Source organism: Hyperolius riggenbachi, chromosome 1 (genome assembly GCF_040937935.1).
Source record: "Hyperolius riggenbachi isolate aHypRig1 chromosome 1, aHypRig1.pri, whole genome shotgun sequence".
NCBI lineage: Eukaryota > Metazoa > Chordata > Amphibia > Anura > Hyperoliidae > Hyperolius > Hyperolius riggenbachi.
This window is the reverse complement of record NC_090646.1, coordinates 242,240,488-242,259,382: the sequence shown is the minus strand read 5'-3', so window position 1 is coordinate 242,259,382 and position 18,895 is coordinate 242,240,488. Positions and strand designations below refer to the sequence as shown.

The 18,895-nt window shown below is 42.8% G+C and overlaps 1 protein-coding gene across 5 annotated transcripts in view; it reads left to right on the top strand.

Moving 5' to 3' along the window:
• RAP1GDS1 (Rap1 GTPase-GDP dissociation stimulator 1) overlaps window positions 1-18,895 on the top strand; it is a 160,363-nt gene that overhangs the window by 49,251 nt on the left and 92,217 nt on the right. For 4 of the 5 annotated variants that reach the window (XM_068232220.1, XM_068232211.1, XM_068232194.1 and 1 more), the window contains exons 1-2: window positions 521-603; window positions 11,634-11,741. In XM_068232220.1, coding sequence (XP_068088321.1) covers window positions 528-603; window positions 11,634-11,741 — 184 coding nt within the window. In that variant the 5' untranslated portion in view covers window positions 521-527. Of the gene's footprint in view, window positions 1-520; window positions 604-11,633; window positions 11,742-18,895 lie in introns of those variants that run through there. The other variant, XM_068232203.1, reaches the window with a different exon arrangement.

Sequence of the window (18,895 nt, the reverse complement as noted above, 5' to 3'; positions counted from 1 at the left end):
GCTGGTTAGTGAATCAAGCCCCTAATATTTTATTGTATCTTTTCAATAGAAGTCTGTGCCCCAGAGCTAAAATACATATAACTATTGACCCCTTTTTTTTTTTTTTACCCATCCCCTGCAGTCCGGAAAAAGAAAAAAAAAACACAGCCTAGTTATTAATGTTTGGCACCATACATACACGTGGATATATCATCATGGCACATGTCACTTTGGGTTTACTCTAAACCGCTTCTCGTTCACAGTTTGAAGGCATCCTTTGATTGCATGCTCCTGAACACATATGCTTGCTTTACAACATCAGTAACCAATAAACAGGCTGAGAAATTCTTCAATTTGTTGTAAATAGCCAGCGGTAATAGAAAGATGGTTGATTATTGGATTTCACCATGGAAGTGAGGAGTTTGTACTTCCTGTAAATTCAATTTCATTGAAAAAAAAGCAGTATACTGGGGAAGGTAGTGACTGCTCTCCCTACAGATAGCCTATGCACCACAGTATCCTCTTCACTCCTGGTACTCTCATACAGGATGCAAGAGTACAGACAGAGGGAGAGGGGAGGAGAAAGTCTAAAGAGAGACCAGCAACAATTAGCTTTTGCTCCAGGTATTTCACACTATTATTGCAAAAACTAAAATGCTTTTTGATTAAATGCTACACTCATTAGAATAACAAACACTTCAGAACACCAGCTGCCCATGTTAAATTTAACTTACAACATTAAAACACAGTATATGCCCACTGCATCTGCTGTATTTCACAAACTCTACTGCCCATCTGGTCAGAACCATAATTAAGGGTTTGATTTGTATGTGTGTATCTATATCTGTGCATGATCATTTTCTTTGTCATATACTTTTTGTTAGTTTCCAGCGGATGAACCACAGAGATCTGTTCTTTTAGCAGTACACACAATGAAGGTTTCACTTGAAAATCCCCATAGACTGTTTGCTGTCTCACTGTGGCCTTTAAGTAGGTAGTTGGCATAACAACCAGACACTAAGCAGCTCTCTAATGGACAAGTATGAGTTCACTGTTGTTTACCGTAGTGATTCTCAGCACTTTCTGGAGCACTGAGACACATTTTTAGATGCCAGAAATAGAATGTAGGTAGAAGCTATTTCAACCCCTCAAATAATGTCTATTTACTTGTAATAGTCGTTTTAATAAAGTGGCATTTGGCAATAGTTGTCATTGTGTGCTTTGCTTGAAATCATGTTGCTAAACACATGAGGTGTCAGTGAGCAGAAGGAAGCTCTGTGACTCCCCTGCACTTAGTAACATAACATTAATCAGTATTTGCTGTTTAATTCCACTTTAGTTAAAAATGATAATACTGTGAATACTGATAATACTATTGATAATAGTACTACTAATAGATTGTAAGCCTCTGGCAGTGTCCTCCATTCCCTAGTGTAATCTACAGGATTGTGTGCTCCTGTCCTATGACAGCCTGTACTTGTATTACTGGGCCTACCTAACAGCGCATATCACATGATCATGTATTTTGTGCAATTTGCATGTATAACTTTGCTCTATGTTGTATAACCTTGTTATGTCTGTCATCCTTGTATAATTGTATATATTTGTCTAGTGCTGCGTAATATGTTGGCGCTTTATAAATACAATAAATAATAATAATTTATGATAGTACTACTCAAAGCATAATGCTACTGTTCGTACTGATAATACTACTCAAAGCATTTTGAGGGTTAGTTTCAGTTGCGTAGCTAAGAAGCCGTGGGCCCCAGTGCAAGTTTAGCATTGGGGTCCCCCAAGCATTCTATAGATAATAGATACAACACACCAAAACCAATCAAGGACAACCACAGTGTCAGAGGTGCAAGAAGTGGATGGGAAACTGTGTGTTAATGATCACTTCTATTCAAATCAACTATAGAAGTGAATATTATGAGTACAGGACCAATTTAGAGCTAATACTGTTTGAGGGGTGGGCCCCTGGGGAACCCTCTGGCCCAAGGGCCCCGATGCGATCTCTACCTCTGCACCCCCTATTAGTATGCCACTTGTTAGTTATATTAAAGTGTTCTTACTGATTGAAGTCTAAAGCAAACTGCAATTCAAGTTACCGGAATGTCTCTTGTTGAGGAGCATTTTTCTCTTAAAGTGGATCTGAGATTTTACTCATTGCATAACTGTGTTCCTTTCCTATTGTTTATAGGGCATTCCTCAACCCAAATACTTTTTTGTTTTAATACTCTAATTCCCTATAAACTAAACAAGCCTCGCCAACAGCTTTTCAGAGAGCCTTGGCATTTTTATACAGTAGCTGAGTAACTGGGAGCTCAGTCTGGGCAGGAGGAGGGGGGGGGGGGGTTATTACTAGCCAGAGATTTCAGAGGCCGAGGGAAGTAGGAGGGGGAATTAGTTTTTTTTCACAGGCTGAGTGCTGAAGATGCAGATAAGCTTGCCTGTGTGTAATGTTTACAAACATGGATGCGGTCGTATCACAGGAAGAAATAATCATATTCTATTGAAGCTGGTTGCAGCTAGATTTGCTGTGTAAACTATCTAAACTTTAGATAAGATATATAGACAAGTTACTTGTTATAGTTAGTTTTTCATCTCAGATCCACAGTTCAGCAATGACCACAATTTTCTACATTTCTGCATTGGTTATTGCCTGTATAGAGCAGAAAGATTTTTATTTGTCCTGGAACACCATGTTTGTTTGTTTTTTTAAGTCAAGTTTGTGCATAACTGTGAAGCTATAAGGTAAAGCTTTATTTTTTCTTTTAGAACATGAGATTGATCTTGTGATTAGCACAAACACACTTAAGACTGGTAGATATGCTAGAGTGTTTTCCACCCCGTCAGGGTGATTCTTTAGGTGTGTATAGCCACCCCACTGCATCGCAGAGAGATCTAGAGTGAAAGATCATTTTGGCTGAATTCATTGTTACCCACCTCGCCCTGTCCGCTTGAAATTTACTCTGTCTTGAGCCTCTGTCCCTCCTTTCCTCTCCATAGTAGAAGTATGACCAGTACAGTACTTTTCCCTGAATTGTCAGCTAAGGAATCGAAACATGATCACTGCAGATGACAATCTTCATGCGTGTTTATCGACAAAAAAAATCCTAAAACCATGCCAACTATGATTATGTTTTTTATGGCTTTCTCAATTGGGCAAGTCTGGTTGTGTGATGGTATAAGTCCACATATCTCCCTGGACCCTGAGGCCAGGTGCAGGGTGTGGGATGGCACCTTGTGCTGCAGTATTCAGCTGACTAGAAAGAGATAAAGCCAAATTTGAACCCAGGAATATTCTCAACATTTGAAGGATCTCATCAAATATTTGTAGACCATCTATGTCCAGAAAGTAACTGCAATAGCAAACAATTCAGAAACTGGTACGGTAATTTCTACTCCACATTAAAAATACATAAAGTAAGAAACCAGGGAAGACCCCATTATTACAGGTATAACTGATCTTACTGAACAGTATGAGGCCTTGAAGAATTGTATGAAGCAGGGGTCCCCAAACGTTTTGAGTCTAGGGCCGGGTCAACATACTTCAGACTGCTGGGGGGCCGGAGTATACATAAAATGATGTAGAAGTCTTTGCGGGCCAGACAGTGAAGCATAACCAGGTGACAACCTGCAGTCCAATTGGACAGCTGTGTCACCTGATGTGGAATTTGATTGGAAACCAGCGAATTACTGCTTTCTGGCTTGCATGTGGATGGTTGGTTCCAGCACTGCTATTTTATATGCGGACCAACAATATTTAAAGATGTAGCTGACTGCATCTATAAGTAATAAATTTTGTGTGTGGGGGGACGGTAAAAAAACCTCAGGGGGCCACATTCGGCCTGCGAGGCTTGTTTGAGGACCACTGGTATAAAGCCTCTTGAAAACGTTTTTTCCAAACAAGCACTGTGATATTTATCAGTTTACACCAACTGTTGCCATACTAGTAAATCTATTTTGAGTAATCTCCCTTATAAGGGGGGAATTGAGGTATGGCAAAGATTTCTATTATTCTCCTTGACCAAAAGATATAGTACTGAGGATGTCATATTATTCACTTCAGTATCGTACACAACTGCTTTTCCTTTGATAGTCATATCTTCCTACCTATGAGAAAAGCAGTGTGGCATGGCAGTACCGTAAACCTGCTTATAGCTAAGCTAGAGGTGAGAGTCATTTAACGGAAACCTCAATAATGTTATTTCATTTGACAGATAACCTAAAATAAACTTTTACTCACTCATCAACACTTTCAACAATTTAATAACTTAAAGATGGACTACGGTACTTTGTGCACTTCCTAGATACCATTGCATGTATCAAGGATGGCAAACTGCACACTTCAGTATACAGAAAAATATCTGACATACCAGTATTTATCCCCAACACACTAGGCAAGCTATAATACACTGCCAGTCCACTGCATACCTTTCACCATACTGATACCAGTAAGCAAATACAGCTAGAAAAAAGTACTGTTTTCATCGCTTTAGACTGCAAAGCATCAAAATGTAAAAAAACATTTTGATTGGGGTGATTCCATTTTATACTCACGCACAGAGGAAAACTAGTGTGCATGAGTGGCTTTGTTCTACTGGGCATGCCCAAACCTTACTCCCTCATGCAAAGTCCGGATACCTTCCTTCATGGCAGGAGCATGGCCTTGAGAAACATTTACCAAGCTCTTTTCAGATATGTTTAGAGGAACATATCTGGAGGATCTGGGATGCCTCTGAACTAGCCACAGGCTTCCTCATAATGAGGTAAGTAAGTACTTTTTGTCCCTTTTGTTTGCTCCCTGGACACTTTAAAGTGTAACTGTCAGGCATAAAATAAATTTATTTTTATGTGGTAAACAAGTAATAAGGATGCTAACCAGGTAATCCAAAAGTTAAAATCACTATTACTTTTATTGTTGTTAAATGATCATTCCCCAGTTTACCTGACTCTTATTTGGTACACACGAAATTTGGTACACAAAAAGGAAGTTGCAGGGCATGCTGGGTTGTCTTTTTTTTTTTTTTTTTGCTTCTCTACTTCCCCTCAGATTTAAAAGGTCACTTAAGGCTAAAAAAAATGAGTTTTACTCACCTGGGGCTTCTACCAGCCTGCTGTAGCTGTCCCGTGCCCACGCAGTATCGCTCGGATCCTCCTGTCCCCCACCACCAGCTACTTCTATTTTCGGCGACAGGCCGAACAGGCCTGGGAACGGGACTGATTCTTCGCGTTCCTGACCCGCAATAACGTCCTTTATACTGCTATTTCGGCCAGGAACGTGGACTCGCATTCCCAGGCCTGTCACTGAAAACGGAAGTAGCTGCCGGCGGGGACAGGAGGATCCAAGTGATACTGCGTGGGCACGGGACAGCTGCAGGGGGCTGGTAGAAGACAAGACAAGACAAATAACATTTATATTACGCTTTTCTCCTGGCGGACTCAAAGTGCGAGAGCTGCAGCCACTAGGACGCGCTCTATAGGCAGTAGCAGTGTTAGGGAGACTTGCCCAAGGTCCCTTACTGAATTGGTGCTGGCTTACTGAACAGGCAGAGCCGAGATTCGAACCCTGGTCTCCTGTGTCAGAGGCAGAGCCCTTAACCATTACACCATCCAGCCCCAGGTAGAAGCCCCAGGTGAGTAAAACTTAGTCTTAAGTGTCCCTTTAACTAATGCAGCCTGGTTGGCTGAAGCCTCTTTCCCTCCTGTTTTCCCCTCCCACACCTCTGTTCCTCTCTGATTGGCCAATATTTCTCATGCTGAGACAATACACTTTCTATAGTGAAGGGCGGGCTATGCATTCACAATCAGGCAGAGGAGAGTAAGGGAGGAAATTACATCAGGTTTGGCTTCAAAATAGCCACAGTCAAAAGGAGAAATGCTAAGGATTTTTTTTTTCTGTAGAAAAATCACTAAAATTAAAACATGGACAGTGCAATACATACTGTATGTTATGTAAGTAGAGCAAGTATTTATCTACTTATTTTCTGAGATAGTATGGCTGGCAGCTCCTCATTAACTAGAAACTAAAGGCTGTGATTGGTTACATTTCTCTTCCCAGGTCAGCAGTAATTTCCATGTTGGGAAAATGCTTTGCTCATTATTGCATTTTAAATTTCTCTCTGTAGAACTGAAATTCATCTGTATTCCTCAGTTCACTAGTTTTATTGCCATAGGCCTCATATGACCACAGTTTTGATTGCAAATCCCAGTGAAGGGATGAGATGAGCAGATTTCGGACTGCTTTTTCATCATCCTTTCCTTTACCTCTGTATTCTGTTAGGAAAAGAAGGTCGAGGCACAGCTTTCCGATCACATTTTTCTTAGAAATCCAGCTCCCCACAAAATGTTTGACTTTAATTTGTGTTGCAATTTTGTATGCAATTTTTTTTTACCAATTGGGCAGCAATTAAATCAGGCTAGAATGATCATCCATTCAGACAGGGAACATTCATACAATGAACAATGTAAAACCATGTCTGATACTGTTACTTTGTACCAATGAACACAACATTAGCCATTCTGAGTGACAAAGCTGATACAGCGTGGCATCAGTTTTTTTTTAAAAAAAAAAGCAAAGTGCATCTGTTACTTTGTAAAGTGCTGAAAACTGGTATAAGAACATTGAAGAAATCATGGATGCAGTAAGTCAAGTAATAGATTGTCAGAATTACTGACTAGACATTATAGTCCCAAGTCTATGGCATGAGACACAAAAGCAGGTATAATTCATCTTAACCACTTCCCGACCGCCCCCAGCCGATGGGCGGCGGCAAAGTCCGGGCCCAAACGACCGCAATACGCCCATCGGCGGGGGCGGCTGCGGGTGTTGCTATGCGGCGATCGCGTCATTCGTGACGCGATCAGCCGCCGGGGACTGGCTCCGCCCCCGTTCGCTGTAACCCGCCGGCCGTTCGGACGCGCCGGCGGGTTACTAGCACCCGGATCGCCGCATGAACGTGGTATAATAGGCTTTGTAATGTATACAAAGCCTATTATACTGGCTGCCTCCTGCCCTGGTGGTCCCAGTGTCCGAGGGACCACCAGGGCAGGCTGCAGCCACCCTAGTCTGCACCCAAGCACACTGATTTCCCCCTCCCCTGCCCCCTGATCGCCCACAGCACCCCTCAGACCCCCCACCCCCCAGACCACTGTTTGCACCCAGTCACCCCCCTAATCACACATCAATCACTCCCTGTCACTATCTGTCAACGCCATTTTTTTTAGTCCCTAATCTGCCCCCTACTCCCTCCTGATCACCCCCCCACCCCTCAGATTCTCCCCAGACCCCCCCCCCCCCCGTGTACTGTATGCATCTATCCCCCCTGATCACCCGTCAATCACCCCCTGTCACTGCCACCCATCAATCAGCCCCTAACCTGCCCTTTGCGGGCAATCTGATCACCCACCCACACCAATAGATCGCCCGCAGATCCGACATCAGATCACCTCCCAAGTGCAGTGTTTACATCTCTTCTCTCCTCTAAACACCCACTAATTACCCATCAATCACCCATCAATCACCCCCTATCACCACCTGTCACTGTTACCCATCAGATTAGACCCTAATCTGCCCCTTGCGGGCACGAAAATCACCCGCCCACACCTCAGAACGCCCCAGACCCCAGCCCTGATCACCTCGCTAATGCATTGCTTGCATCTATTTCCCCCCTCTAATCACACCTTGAGACACCCATCAATCACCTCCTGTCACCCCCTAGCACACCTACCTATCAGATCAGGCCCTAATTTGCCCCGTGTGGGCTCCTGATCACTCGGCCAAACCCTCAGATCCCCCTCAGACCCCCTTCCTATCACCTCCCCAGTGCATTGATTGCATCTATTTTCCCCTCTAACCGCCCCCTGAGACACCCATCAATCACCTCCTGTCACCCCCCTAGCACTCCTATCCATCAGATCAGGCCCAATACATCCTGTCATCTAAGAGGCCACCCTGCTTATGACCGTTTCTCCAAAATTTGCCCCCTCATAGACCACCTGTCATCAAAATTTGCAGATGCTTATACCCCTGAACAGTCATTTTGAGACATTTGGTTTCCAGACTACTCACAGTTTTGGGCCCGTAAAATGCCAGAGCAGTATAGGAACCCCACAAGTGACCCCATTTTAGAAATTAGACACCCCAAGGTATTCTGTTAGGTGTATGATGAGTTCATAGAAGATTTTATTTTTTGTCAAAAGTTAGCGGAAATTGGATTTTTATTGTTTTTTTCACAAAGTGTCATTTTTCACTAACTTGTGACAAAAAATAAAATCTTCTATAAACTCACCATACCCCTAACAGAATACCTTGGGGTGTCTTCTTTCTAAAATGGGGTCACTTGTGGGGTTCCTATACTGCCCTGGCATTTTAGGGGCCCTAAACCGTAAGGAGTAGTCTAGAAAACAAATGCCTCAATGACCTGTGAATAGGACGTTGGGCCCCTTAGCGCACCTAGGCTGCAAAAAAGTGTCACACGTGGTATAGCCATACTCAGGAGAAGTAGTATAATGTGTTTTGTGGTGTATTTTTACACATACCCATGCTGGGTGGGAGAAATCTCTCTGTAAATGGACAATTGTGTGTAAAAAAAAAAAAATCAAAAATGTGTCATTTACAGAGATATTTCTCCCACCCAGCATGGTTATATGTAAAAATACACCATCCCTAATTACAAGCCCATAGTTTATAAAGTAACAGTGTTATACCCTCTTGACATAAATATTTAAAAAGTTCAGTCCCTAAGGTAACTATTTATGTATTTTTTTTAATTGTAAATTTTTTAATTTTTTTTTAATTACAAAAAAAAAAAAAATTGGGGAGTGTGGGAGGTAATGAGTTAATTTTATGTGTAAGTCATTTATTTGTATGTGAAAAATGTGTAGGGTGTAGTTTACTATTTGGCCACAAGATGGCCACAGTAACTTTTTGTTTTAATGCGACCTCCAAGCTTCCTTCCGGAAGCTTGGAGGAAGTATAAGGAGGCTGGACACGTGAGTTTTTTCTCACAATGATCGCGCTGCCCATAGGAGAGCAGCGGATCATTGCGGGGCTTAGATCAACGAACGGGAATGGATTTTCCCGTTCATTGATCTCTGGGCGAGCGGGCGGCGGCGTGTTTACTAGCAGCGGGCGGCGTGTTTACGAGCGGGAGCGCGGACAGCGTCGGGAACGCGGAAAGTACGTATTTCTCCGTCCCTGGTTGTTAAAGGATGGAAAAAGGGGCGGAGAAATACGTACGCGCGGGGGTAAAGTGGTTAATTAAAAGCACGTTTGCCATTTATTTCTATTTTTTCTTTTCAGTCTTTTGTCATCATTTGGACTAATACTAGGGGATAACGGCAATCCTACTCTTAGTTGTTTTAATAGGCACAGACTAACCAGCAAGCTCATGGTGACCCAGAACTCATTGGAGTGTGTAAGGGACTACAATGGTCCTAAAAGCCCCCTTACTAAGATGGTAAGAAAAACAAAAGTTTGCTTTCCTAAAACAGAAAGAATTTGCGATAATTCAGGTTGGAGTTAGCTTGAGATGTCTCCCAGAGCAACACTGCTGAATATATGCAAATTAACCATTGTACCCTTAGAAGCTAAACACACCTCCAGAACCGCTGGAATGCAATGATGTGTCAGCATAGAGCCAAATTAATCCATGCCATGCACTGATGAGGATCAAACAATCCGAAACAGTCTGTATGCATGTTGGATTATTATGGCTCTGTACAAATTAACAAGCTGACACATCATATATATATATATATATATATATATATATATATATATATATATATATATATATATATATATATATATATATATATATATATATATATATATAAAAATATAAATTTTCAGATCAGTGAGGGTGGGGACAAGAGGGTGGTCAAATGCAGTTCTTGAGCCATCGTTGGTAGTGGTCTGATTGACCTCTGCCGGGATACTGCTGTGTAACACTCAATATTTTTCAAACTATGTCAATCAGATATTTATTGTTTACCTCATCTGAAGTCCATCTGATAGTGTATGATGGGGTTAAAGGTACATACACATGCACAATGGTTGTCACCTGAAGGGATCAAGACCAATCCCTTGGGTTATTGCTCAGGGAATGAGGGCTGTACACATGCCTATGAGGAAGATACGACGTTTGATGGTGACTTCCAGTGGCAGGGGTAAGGACAGAACCCATGCAGTCTGGGCTCACTGTCATTTAGAGAACCGTTTTGTATCTTTAGACAAGTTTGGGGGGGGGGGGGGGGCACCTGTATACATGCTTGATTCTCAGCCAAGGCAGTCATGAATTTGCAAGATTTGCTATAACCTGTGTATGCACAGTTAGTCCGAGAGATAATAGATTTTTTTCAGTGATATATCTAGAGATGATGGTGACTTCCCCTTCAAAAATAAAAAAATCTGCCTGGTAGAATTTACTTGTCTGGTAGCAAAGCCGTCAGAAGGCCTTTTGGAAGTGCACATGAACACGTTTTGAAACACATTTTTCAAGGGCAGAGAAAACGGTGTTGAGTCATCTTTCGCAGTAAATTGTGAGAGGGCTCTGACAGTAAATAGCAATATAATTTGAGTAGTACATTTATTTAATGCTTCAAGGAATTCTCCTTTTAACAGGGATCAATTGTAAATTTGATTACGTTGCATCTTGTTGCATTTTAGGGCACAGTGTGCCGGATTATGTTACTCTGTGGAATAGCTTGCAACCCTCTGCGTTTGTAATTTTGTTGATGCCTATAGGTTGCTCACTGTTGATATGTCCACATTCCATGTGGTGTACAGTTGTAAATATCATGAAGCACTTTCCTGCTCCTCGTCTAGGCTATGTTTTCACAGCATTCCGTCCATTTATGTTTTTGTACTTGGGATATGGCATGTTACATTGATGTTACATTTTTATGCAGTCTTGAAAAATGTTTGTGGCTCTCCTGCTAGTCTGCCTAACCTAACCCATGCACTGTGTGTAATGAAAACTGTTTTTACTGCTCTTGTGCCAAACTGCAACTTGAAAACAAGGTTTCAGATATTGCAAACTCCAACCGCAGGTCCACATTAACACGGACTTCCTATGAAATGTTTATTTACACCTTATAATTATAATAATAATTAAAGTTAATCTCTGGGCAAAACCTTGAGATGTTTCCTGAGATTAAACATTTTATTCAAATCTGATCGTTCCTTTGACCTCTGGTCTCCCTCTTCTTTGTTCGGTACCTTTCTTTCCTTGTTAACACTGTTGCCTTTGAATGGTGACAGCGAGTCTTCATGGCCATCTGCCCTACAGCTTTCAGACACCACTCTGGTAATTGGCTAGCTACTCTACCAAGGCTGATTAATAGGGACAGGAAATGGAGACAATCTTAAATGTGGCAACTTGAAGGTCTTCAGTGAGGACTGAGTGATATAGGGGTAGAGCACCTGAGTGACTAGATAGACACATGCTAGCAAGCAACCCCCCCCCCCCCCCCAGGTATTGCTTGAACCCCAAGCTCTGACTTAAGAGGATTTTTAAGAGACCTCAGAGTCTCTTTAAGTTTCCCTCTAAGCTTATGTGTTATTTCAATCACATTAGTAACTTTAAAGTTTAGTAGTATAAGTAGTTATGCTGATCCATCATTTTTGTTGAATTCCTGTATTGCAGATAATTTAAGTGATACCTTGGAGAAGCTGAAGTTAAGTGGATCTGACTGCGCATCTGAGAAACTAGATGGATGTTTGGACTGTCTGCTTCAGGCACTTGGTCAAAACAGTAAGTACTAGAGTCCTCGTTCTGCTAATTACATGGTAGCTAATATGTATAAATTGATTTTTATGTGGTGCCCTGAAAAGCGTACCAGACGGAAATGGAGTTTTTAGTGATCAGGTGCAGTATCATTGTTGCAATAGAAACCTTTAGGTATAACTTGATGTATGAAATAATCTAGTAGAGCACCAACTTTTCCATCCCTAGTTCAGCTGATTACCCCCTCTTTTTAATGCATTAGATACATTTGCATTAGTAAGTAATGCACAATGTTTGTACATTTGAACAGTTTATAGTTATTGCAATAAACCTATTACATTTACCTGGCTGGCTGGCCATTTAGTCCCATTTCCTGTTGACACAACAGTACTATTTTACTGGACAGAAAGCTGCCCAGACCGCTTTCCTTATCCCAACATCTCTCACCCAAGGTATTCAGGAAGTAAATTAACTAGTCTTTAATTGTCAGCACAGGACATCTAACCTCTCCAACATTTTCCTCTTTCGGTTAGAGACTTAAAGAGAAACTCCAGTGAAAATAATGTAATTAAAAGTGCTTCATTTTTACAATAACTTTGTATAAATGATTTAGTCAGTGTTTGCCCATTGTAAAATCTTTCCTCTCCCTGATTTACATTCTGACATTCATCACATGGTGACATTTTTACTGCTGGCAGGTGATGTCACTGGAAGTAGTTGCTGCTTACTTTTTTGGAAGTTGGAAACAGCTGTAAACAGTTATTTCCCACAATGCAACGAGGTTCACAGACAGGAAACTGCCAGGACCATGGTCTAGATCAGTGTTTCTCAACATTTTATTGGTATGTACCCTTTTTAAAACCCTGTACTCACCAAGTACCCCCTGGCATAGTAAACATTATCACAAGTACCTCTTGACAAATATATATTTAATCGAAGTACATGATCATTGGTTCTAAACTATTTCCAAACATTTACTATTGCTTTTAATTAGCTAAAATACTAATTTGGTGGTGTTTAAATAAGATTTATTATTTTCTAAAACTCTAAATGTGTTATTTTTGGTTAAGTATATCAGGCCCGAGTACCCCCTGCAACCATCAGAAGTACCCCCTGGGGTACGCGTACCACATGTTGAGAACCTAGGGTCTAGATGCTTCTCTGCTAAGGTGACTGAATGGGCCCGTCTCAGACTAGAATCTAGCACGTGTGACGTGGGCCCCAGTATGTCATCTTGGCCAAGCACAGACGAAACCTGTTGTACTCCATCTTACTCTTTTCCTTCAGGCACCGTGCATTCATCCCTTCTCCCCCCCTCCATAGCAACAGAATATGTTTCTAGCCTCTGGAGTAGAATTGCATCTGTATAGCACTCGGCTCCGAACTGTCACACAAAGTAATCAAGCTCCGATTCCTGCCAGTGACAGTAATTGTGTGAACGATGGCTTTTACACAATAGCAGTAGATCTCTATTTTGGTGAAATGTTTGTACGCCACCAAGACATAGATCCGTTTAATAGAATAACACAGTGCTGTCTTTACTGCATACCACAGTTGGGAACAAGTACAACAATGTGCAGACATTGGGTCTAGTATTTTTCTTTTAGCAAATTGCCTAAAAATGTTTAGTGCTAGAGACTTGTGAGGGTATATTTACAAATGTGTACCCAAACCCTACTGTTGGGCCTTGAGGTACTTGTTTCCAAAGCCTCTTAACACCTACATTTACTTTTTGTCACTCTGTCTGGGTAACTTGGCTATGGAGCAGCCTCACAAGACACCTTACCAAGCAAACAAATTATACCTTCTTTTCACAGCTGAGTACAAAGAAAAAATTCCTGAAGAGTCCACCAAATCATTTGATATTTTTGTCCTGTGTGAAACTGTTTAGATACTGTTCCACTGCCTGGCAGTAGGCTTCATTTTCAGAAATTTCCATCACACTCTTGACTTAACCACTTAACGACCAGCTAACGCCCATAGGCGTCAGCAGCTCTTAAGTGGGTTACCATGGAAACGGCCGCTCGATCGAGCGGCCTTTCCATGTCAGTTCACGGAGGGTGTCTCCGTGAACAGCCGGAGAGCCGCCGATCGCGGCTCGCCGGCAAAATGTAAACACGCGGGGAAGAAATCCCCGCTGTTTACATCATACGGCGCTGCTGCGCAGCAGCGCCGTAAGGCAGATCGGCGATCCCTGGCCTCTGATTGGCCGGGGATCGCCGGCATCTGATAGGCGGAAGCCTAACCTTCAATGCGCAGGACGGAACTCCGTCCTGCGCATTACAGAGGGAGGGAGGGAGGTAAGGAGGCAGAGGGCGGAAATGGCTGCGGAGGGGGGCTTTGAGGAGCCCCCCCCCCATCGCAAAACGCAGATGGCCGGCGGCGATCAGACCCCCCCGGCAGGACATCCCCCTAGTGGGGAAAAAAGGGGGGAAGTCTGGTCGCCCTGGCTTCAAAGCGATCTGTGCGGTGGGCTGGAGAGCCCACGCAGCACAGATCGGACCAGCATAGGCTGGTCCTTAAGTGGTTATTTGTGTGGGGGCAAAAAAATATGGTCCAGGGTATTGATATGGCCCATAAATATAATTAAAGTGCCTTGGTGTGTAGTTTTTGTAGCTTAATGTAATATATTGATCTAGCCAAATAAAAAACATGGCTTTCTTAGCATAGTACATATAATTCCATACAAAAAATGGCAACGTTAATTCTCTGTATTATCAGATACATGGCATGAAAAAAATAACTTTTACACTTAATACCAAGGCGCACACCTGGTTATGACCTACCATTTTATTTCTTGCTAGTCTAGCTATTAACCTCCTTGGCGGTTCAATTTTTCCGCCAAGAAGGCTGCATTGCACTTTTTTTGAAATATTTTTTTTTGTTTCATGTAGCTACCTGAGTGGTAGCTACATAAAACACCACTAGAGGGCGCATGTGTCCCTCTAGTCTGATCGCCGCCGGCAACAAAAGTAAACAGGAGATCGCATATAGAACGCGATCTCCTGTTTGGCTTCTCCTGTCGCCATGGCGACGATCGGAATGACCTCATGGACATCAGCCGACGTCCTGACGTCAGACCCATCCGATTCAGCCCTTTGCGCTGCCCGGAACTGATTGGTCCGGGCTGCGCAGGGCTCTGGCGGAGGGGGCCCTCTTCCGCCGCTGCGTGCGGACGATCGCCGCAGAGCGGCGGCGATCGAGCTGGACGCGCAGCTAGCAAAGTGCTGGCTGCGCGTACAGCAATTTACAGGAAGGAAATCGCCCCACCAGGGGCTGAGATATCCTCCGCGGCGGCTTACCCCGAGCTCAGCTCGGGGTTACCGCTAAGGAGGTTAAGGCAATAGTTGTATCTTGATCTCCATGGCTTAAAAAAACTTAAGCCGCGTTTCACAGAAGATGCTCTGAAGGAAGAGATTTTAACAAAGATGCTCTGAAGGAAGAGATTTTAACATTCCTTCCTTGGTTTTCAGAATCATTTGATTATATATGTGACATTGCAGCAAAAACTGCAGCTTTACCTAATACGGCTACAAGAGCCATCTGGCAGACGCAATGGTAAGGAAAACCAAGCATGAAGACTTAAACCGGGCAACCGTCCAACAGAATGGGAATTTCTGTTCACCTTCCAAATGAAAACATTTTTCAAAAAGCGATGGTTTACATCGTTTCTACAAAAGGAGAACCCCAGGCATGTGTGTGTGTAAATGACAAAGGTTAAAGTTGTTGTGGAGCATATGATAAACCTGGGAGGGGGGGGGGGGGGGGGAGAGTAGGGCTAGAAGGAAAACAGCTGTATTAACTCTTCCATTCCACATGAGAATACCTGGCATCAAACAGAAGATACACATGTTACCCTGATAAATGTATGATTACACAAACTAAACTTGGTTTGAAATATTCTCTAGGAATTCTTAAAAATAAGTTGCCATGCAAAGTGCTAGTTTGAGAGAATGCTGTGAGAAGACTCGGGGCTCTATTCACAAAGCTTTTTCACCTGTTTTCCTCTGTTTTCACCTTATTTATGTTACTTTTTTAAGCTTCCAAAGAGCAAAAATAAAATATAATTAAGGTAAGAAAAGTAATATTGAAATTAAGTTAATCAGGAACAACTTACTTTGAGTGATTATTTTGCTTGTAAATGTGCTGAAAGGTAATTTTTATTAAATAGGTGATAAATAAGTAAAGTTTGAGAGGTTTTGTGAATAGAGACCATAGTACTTGCTTCAGCTTTCAGAGTCCCAGATATTCCTGGTCACCATCTTCAGAGATTTGAAACAGCCTTCTTTCTGACACCACATTGACTGATTGGAATAAGTCGGTGAACTCCTCTATTAAGATGGTCACCACATGTCCACCCTTCATGTCAATGGGAGAAGCTTTGGCTTTTGACAGAGCTGCTACTTTTTGAGTAAGCTGTAGCAATAAAGTCTGTTGAAGAAACATTTTCTTGCAGGGTCACTCACCATTGTTATAATTCACCTTTTTGCTTCGACACCAGTAACTTCTTAGATTTGCACCTCACAGACTGTGAGATAACTTGACTCTCACACAGCAAGCATTATTGGAGATAGACCGTTCTCAGTCGTTTTCAAAGTACAAGGAGTTTATTCAATACACAGATATACAGATACAGGTCGTCATATCTTAGCCAAGCAGATTCTTCTTTAAGTCCCTTTCGCGTTACAAGCTCTTGATCATCTTCCTGCTGAAGGTAATCAGGTCATCTTCTTTTTATTCTAAGTTACATCTAACTAGGTATATACAGCATACATTATATCAGCTTACATAAAGAAAGAAAATAATTATGGTTCCAGTCAGTAGAAGTCATTAGATGGAGAGCGTGAAAGTAAGAGTCAGAATGCGCTCCGCTGGCCCATCCGGCCCTTTAATACTGACTAGGAAAGGGTTAAATGTGACCTCATCTGAGCCCTCCCCCAGAACCGACTATTGGCTTAGACCCCTCGTGGTGTCTTAATACCCACCTACTCGATTAATATTCCATGCTGCCTTTCACTTACATACAGGAATGTGATATTTTGTAAATATGGCCTATGTTGATTGTTCTCGTAGTCCATTTGTCTGGGGCAGTGTAGGCCTGTGGCCTTCCTTCAGGAACATGTTCTCAGTATCTGCTTGCATCATCTGCTTCAAGCAGACACTGAGATGCTTCTGCCTGCATCTTTGAAAACTCTTTAAAGGTATACTCTGCGAACAAGCCTTTTACCTAAAACTCAGTCCAGATAACTGAGGCCTACTTAAATTATAACAACCATCAGTGTCATCAAGGTGTTGAGAAGAGAGAGACTTCTTTGAAATCTCTGAAAAGTTCCCTGGACTGCTAGTAGATCTAACCAGTCAATACTTATAAAGGAACTTTAATCCAGGATTGAACTTCATCTCAGTCAGTAGCTGATACCCCTTTCCCATTAGAAATCTTTACCTTTTCTTGAATAGATCTTCTGGGACATCTGTATGGCTGATATTGTGGTGGAACCCCTTCCACAGTGTGATATTAGGACCATGGTCCTGGCAATTTACTATATAACCTTGTTGCATTGTGGGAAATAATGGTTTCCAACTGGCAAGCAAGCCACGTCTCCCTCTGCAGAATGTTTGCTTACTGAGAGTTCTATGCGCAGAGTCCTCAGCAGCGACATCTGAGAGGCGGTAACAGGATAGGGCGTATCACCAAGCATCAATGATACCCAGCGGATAAGACGACCCCTGACTGTTCAGAAGATTTTCAAGGGTTAAAAATGTGTCTTATACGCCAGAATATACAGTATTTAAAGAATAGCCAATTGCAGCGCAGAGATCTCCATTAAGGTGTACTGTTTTGACAAGCTCTGCAGGGTAAATTGGCCTATTGGAACTTGGTCCATCTGTCCAGCCTGTGCGAGATCTCACTGTGCGTGTGGTGTGGTAGATTTCAGCAGGGTATGATGACTGTTTTGAACCAATGTTCTGTTTTAGTGGTTCTTGCAAGTGGAGGATCCTTAAGGTAGCCACTAACGGTCCAATTTCTAGCTAAAAATCGTTCAAGCGATCAGAAATTCTGATCGGAAATGTGAAATATTGTAATAAATCGTTGTAAAAGGTGAGCCTGCAATGCTCTTGCTCATTTTCGCATTTACTTACCTAGAACTTCATTGCGATACCCGCTCTGCTAGAAGTCCTGTGTGTTGTACCCTCTGACCAATGTTTGCCATGCTACTACCCCCAGACTACAAAAAAAATGGCTGCCTCCCTGTAGGAAGGAGCACTTTGCACTTAAACTACACAGGGTGCAGGGCTAAGCATTCCAGCGTCATATGCCTGTATGCAGATCCCTGAATGCCCACTTGGTTGGTAGTCATATGGCAAACCTGTACTGATACACTGTCACTCTGTAAATGGCAATTCCTTCATCTTTATAATTGCCCCATGAACTGCTGCCAGTTCTTGTTCTTTGTGCTACACTTGGTAGGAGCTGGGGGAAAAAAGAAATATTTGACCAATCAGTGGACGAGAAAACGCACGAACAGCCCCAGCCCAGCATTGACCTCTTCGTCAAGCTCTGGCCCTGTCCACGACAAAAAACGGAAAAAACGTTACCGCTCTGCAGCCGCGGCGACGGATACCTAGATTGGTCAACTCCCTTTTTTTTCCAACTCCGGCACCCCCTAATGCACTGTCCCCCCTTTTACTCTATTGGGAACTCATGCTGCACCACCCGTTAAGGTGCTTCACTTAAAGGAATAATCCCATAAGCAACCCAGTACAGATACTTCCCTGATCTGCGCTGCGCTTGCAAATAACTCTCTGGGAAATATCTGACTTCTACGTGTCTCCATGCCCCTTGCTGGGAAACGCTTCCTATCCGTGACCATGCTAGTCTCACAGCAACTGCTTGGTGCACATATTCTGGCATTCCTTTCCCTGGACCCAGGCTCTGGGGAAATACTCCGGGATCCGAGATACTCAGTAGAATGTCTCATTATCTCTACCATCCCTTCCTCTCAGCTGCTCTGCCCGTGGCCATGAGCACAGCCTGACGTGAATCCCCCAGCCCCTCCTCCCCCCCTGCCATGACGTGTGGGGGCCATGACTTGTGGGGGCGGGCCCTCCCCAATGCTGCCATTTTGAGTCCTGGACTGCCAGCTAAGATGGCTGCTATGCAATCTCCCATAGCAACCTCT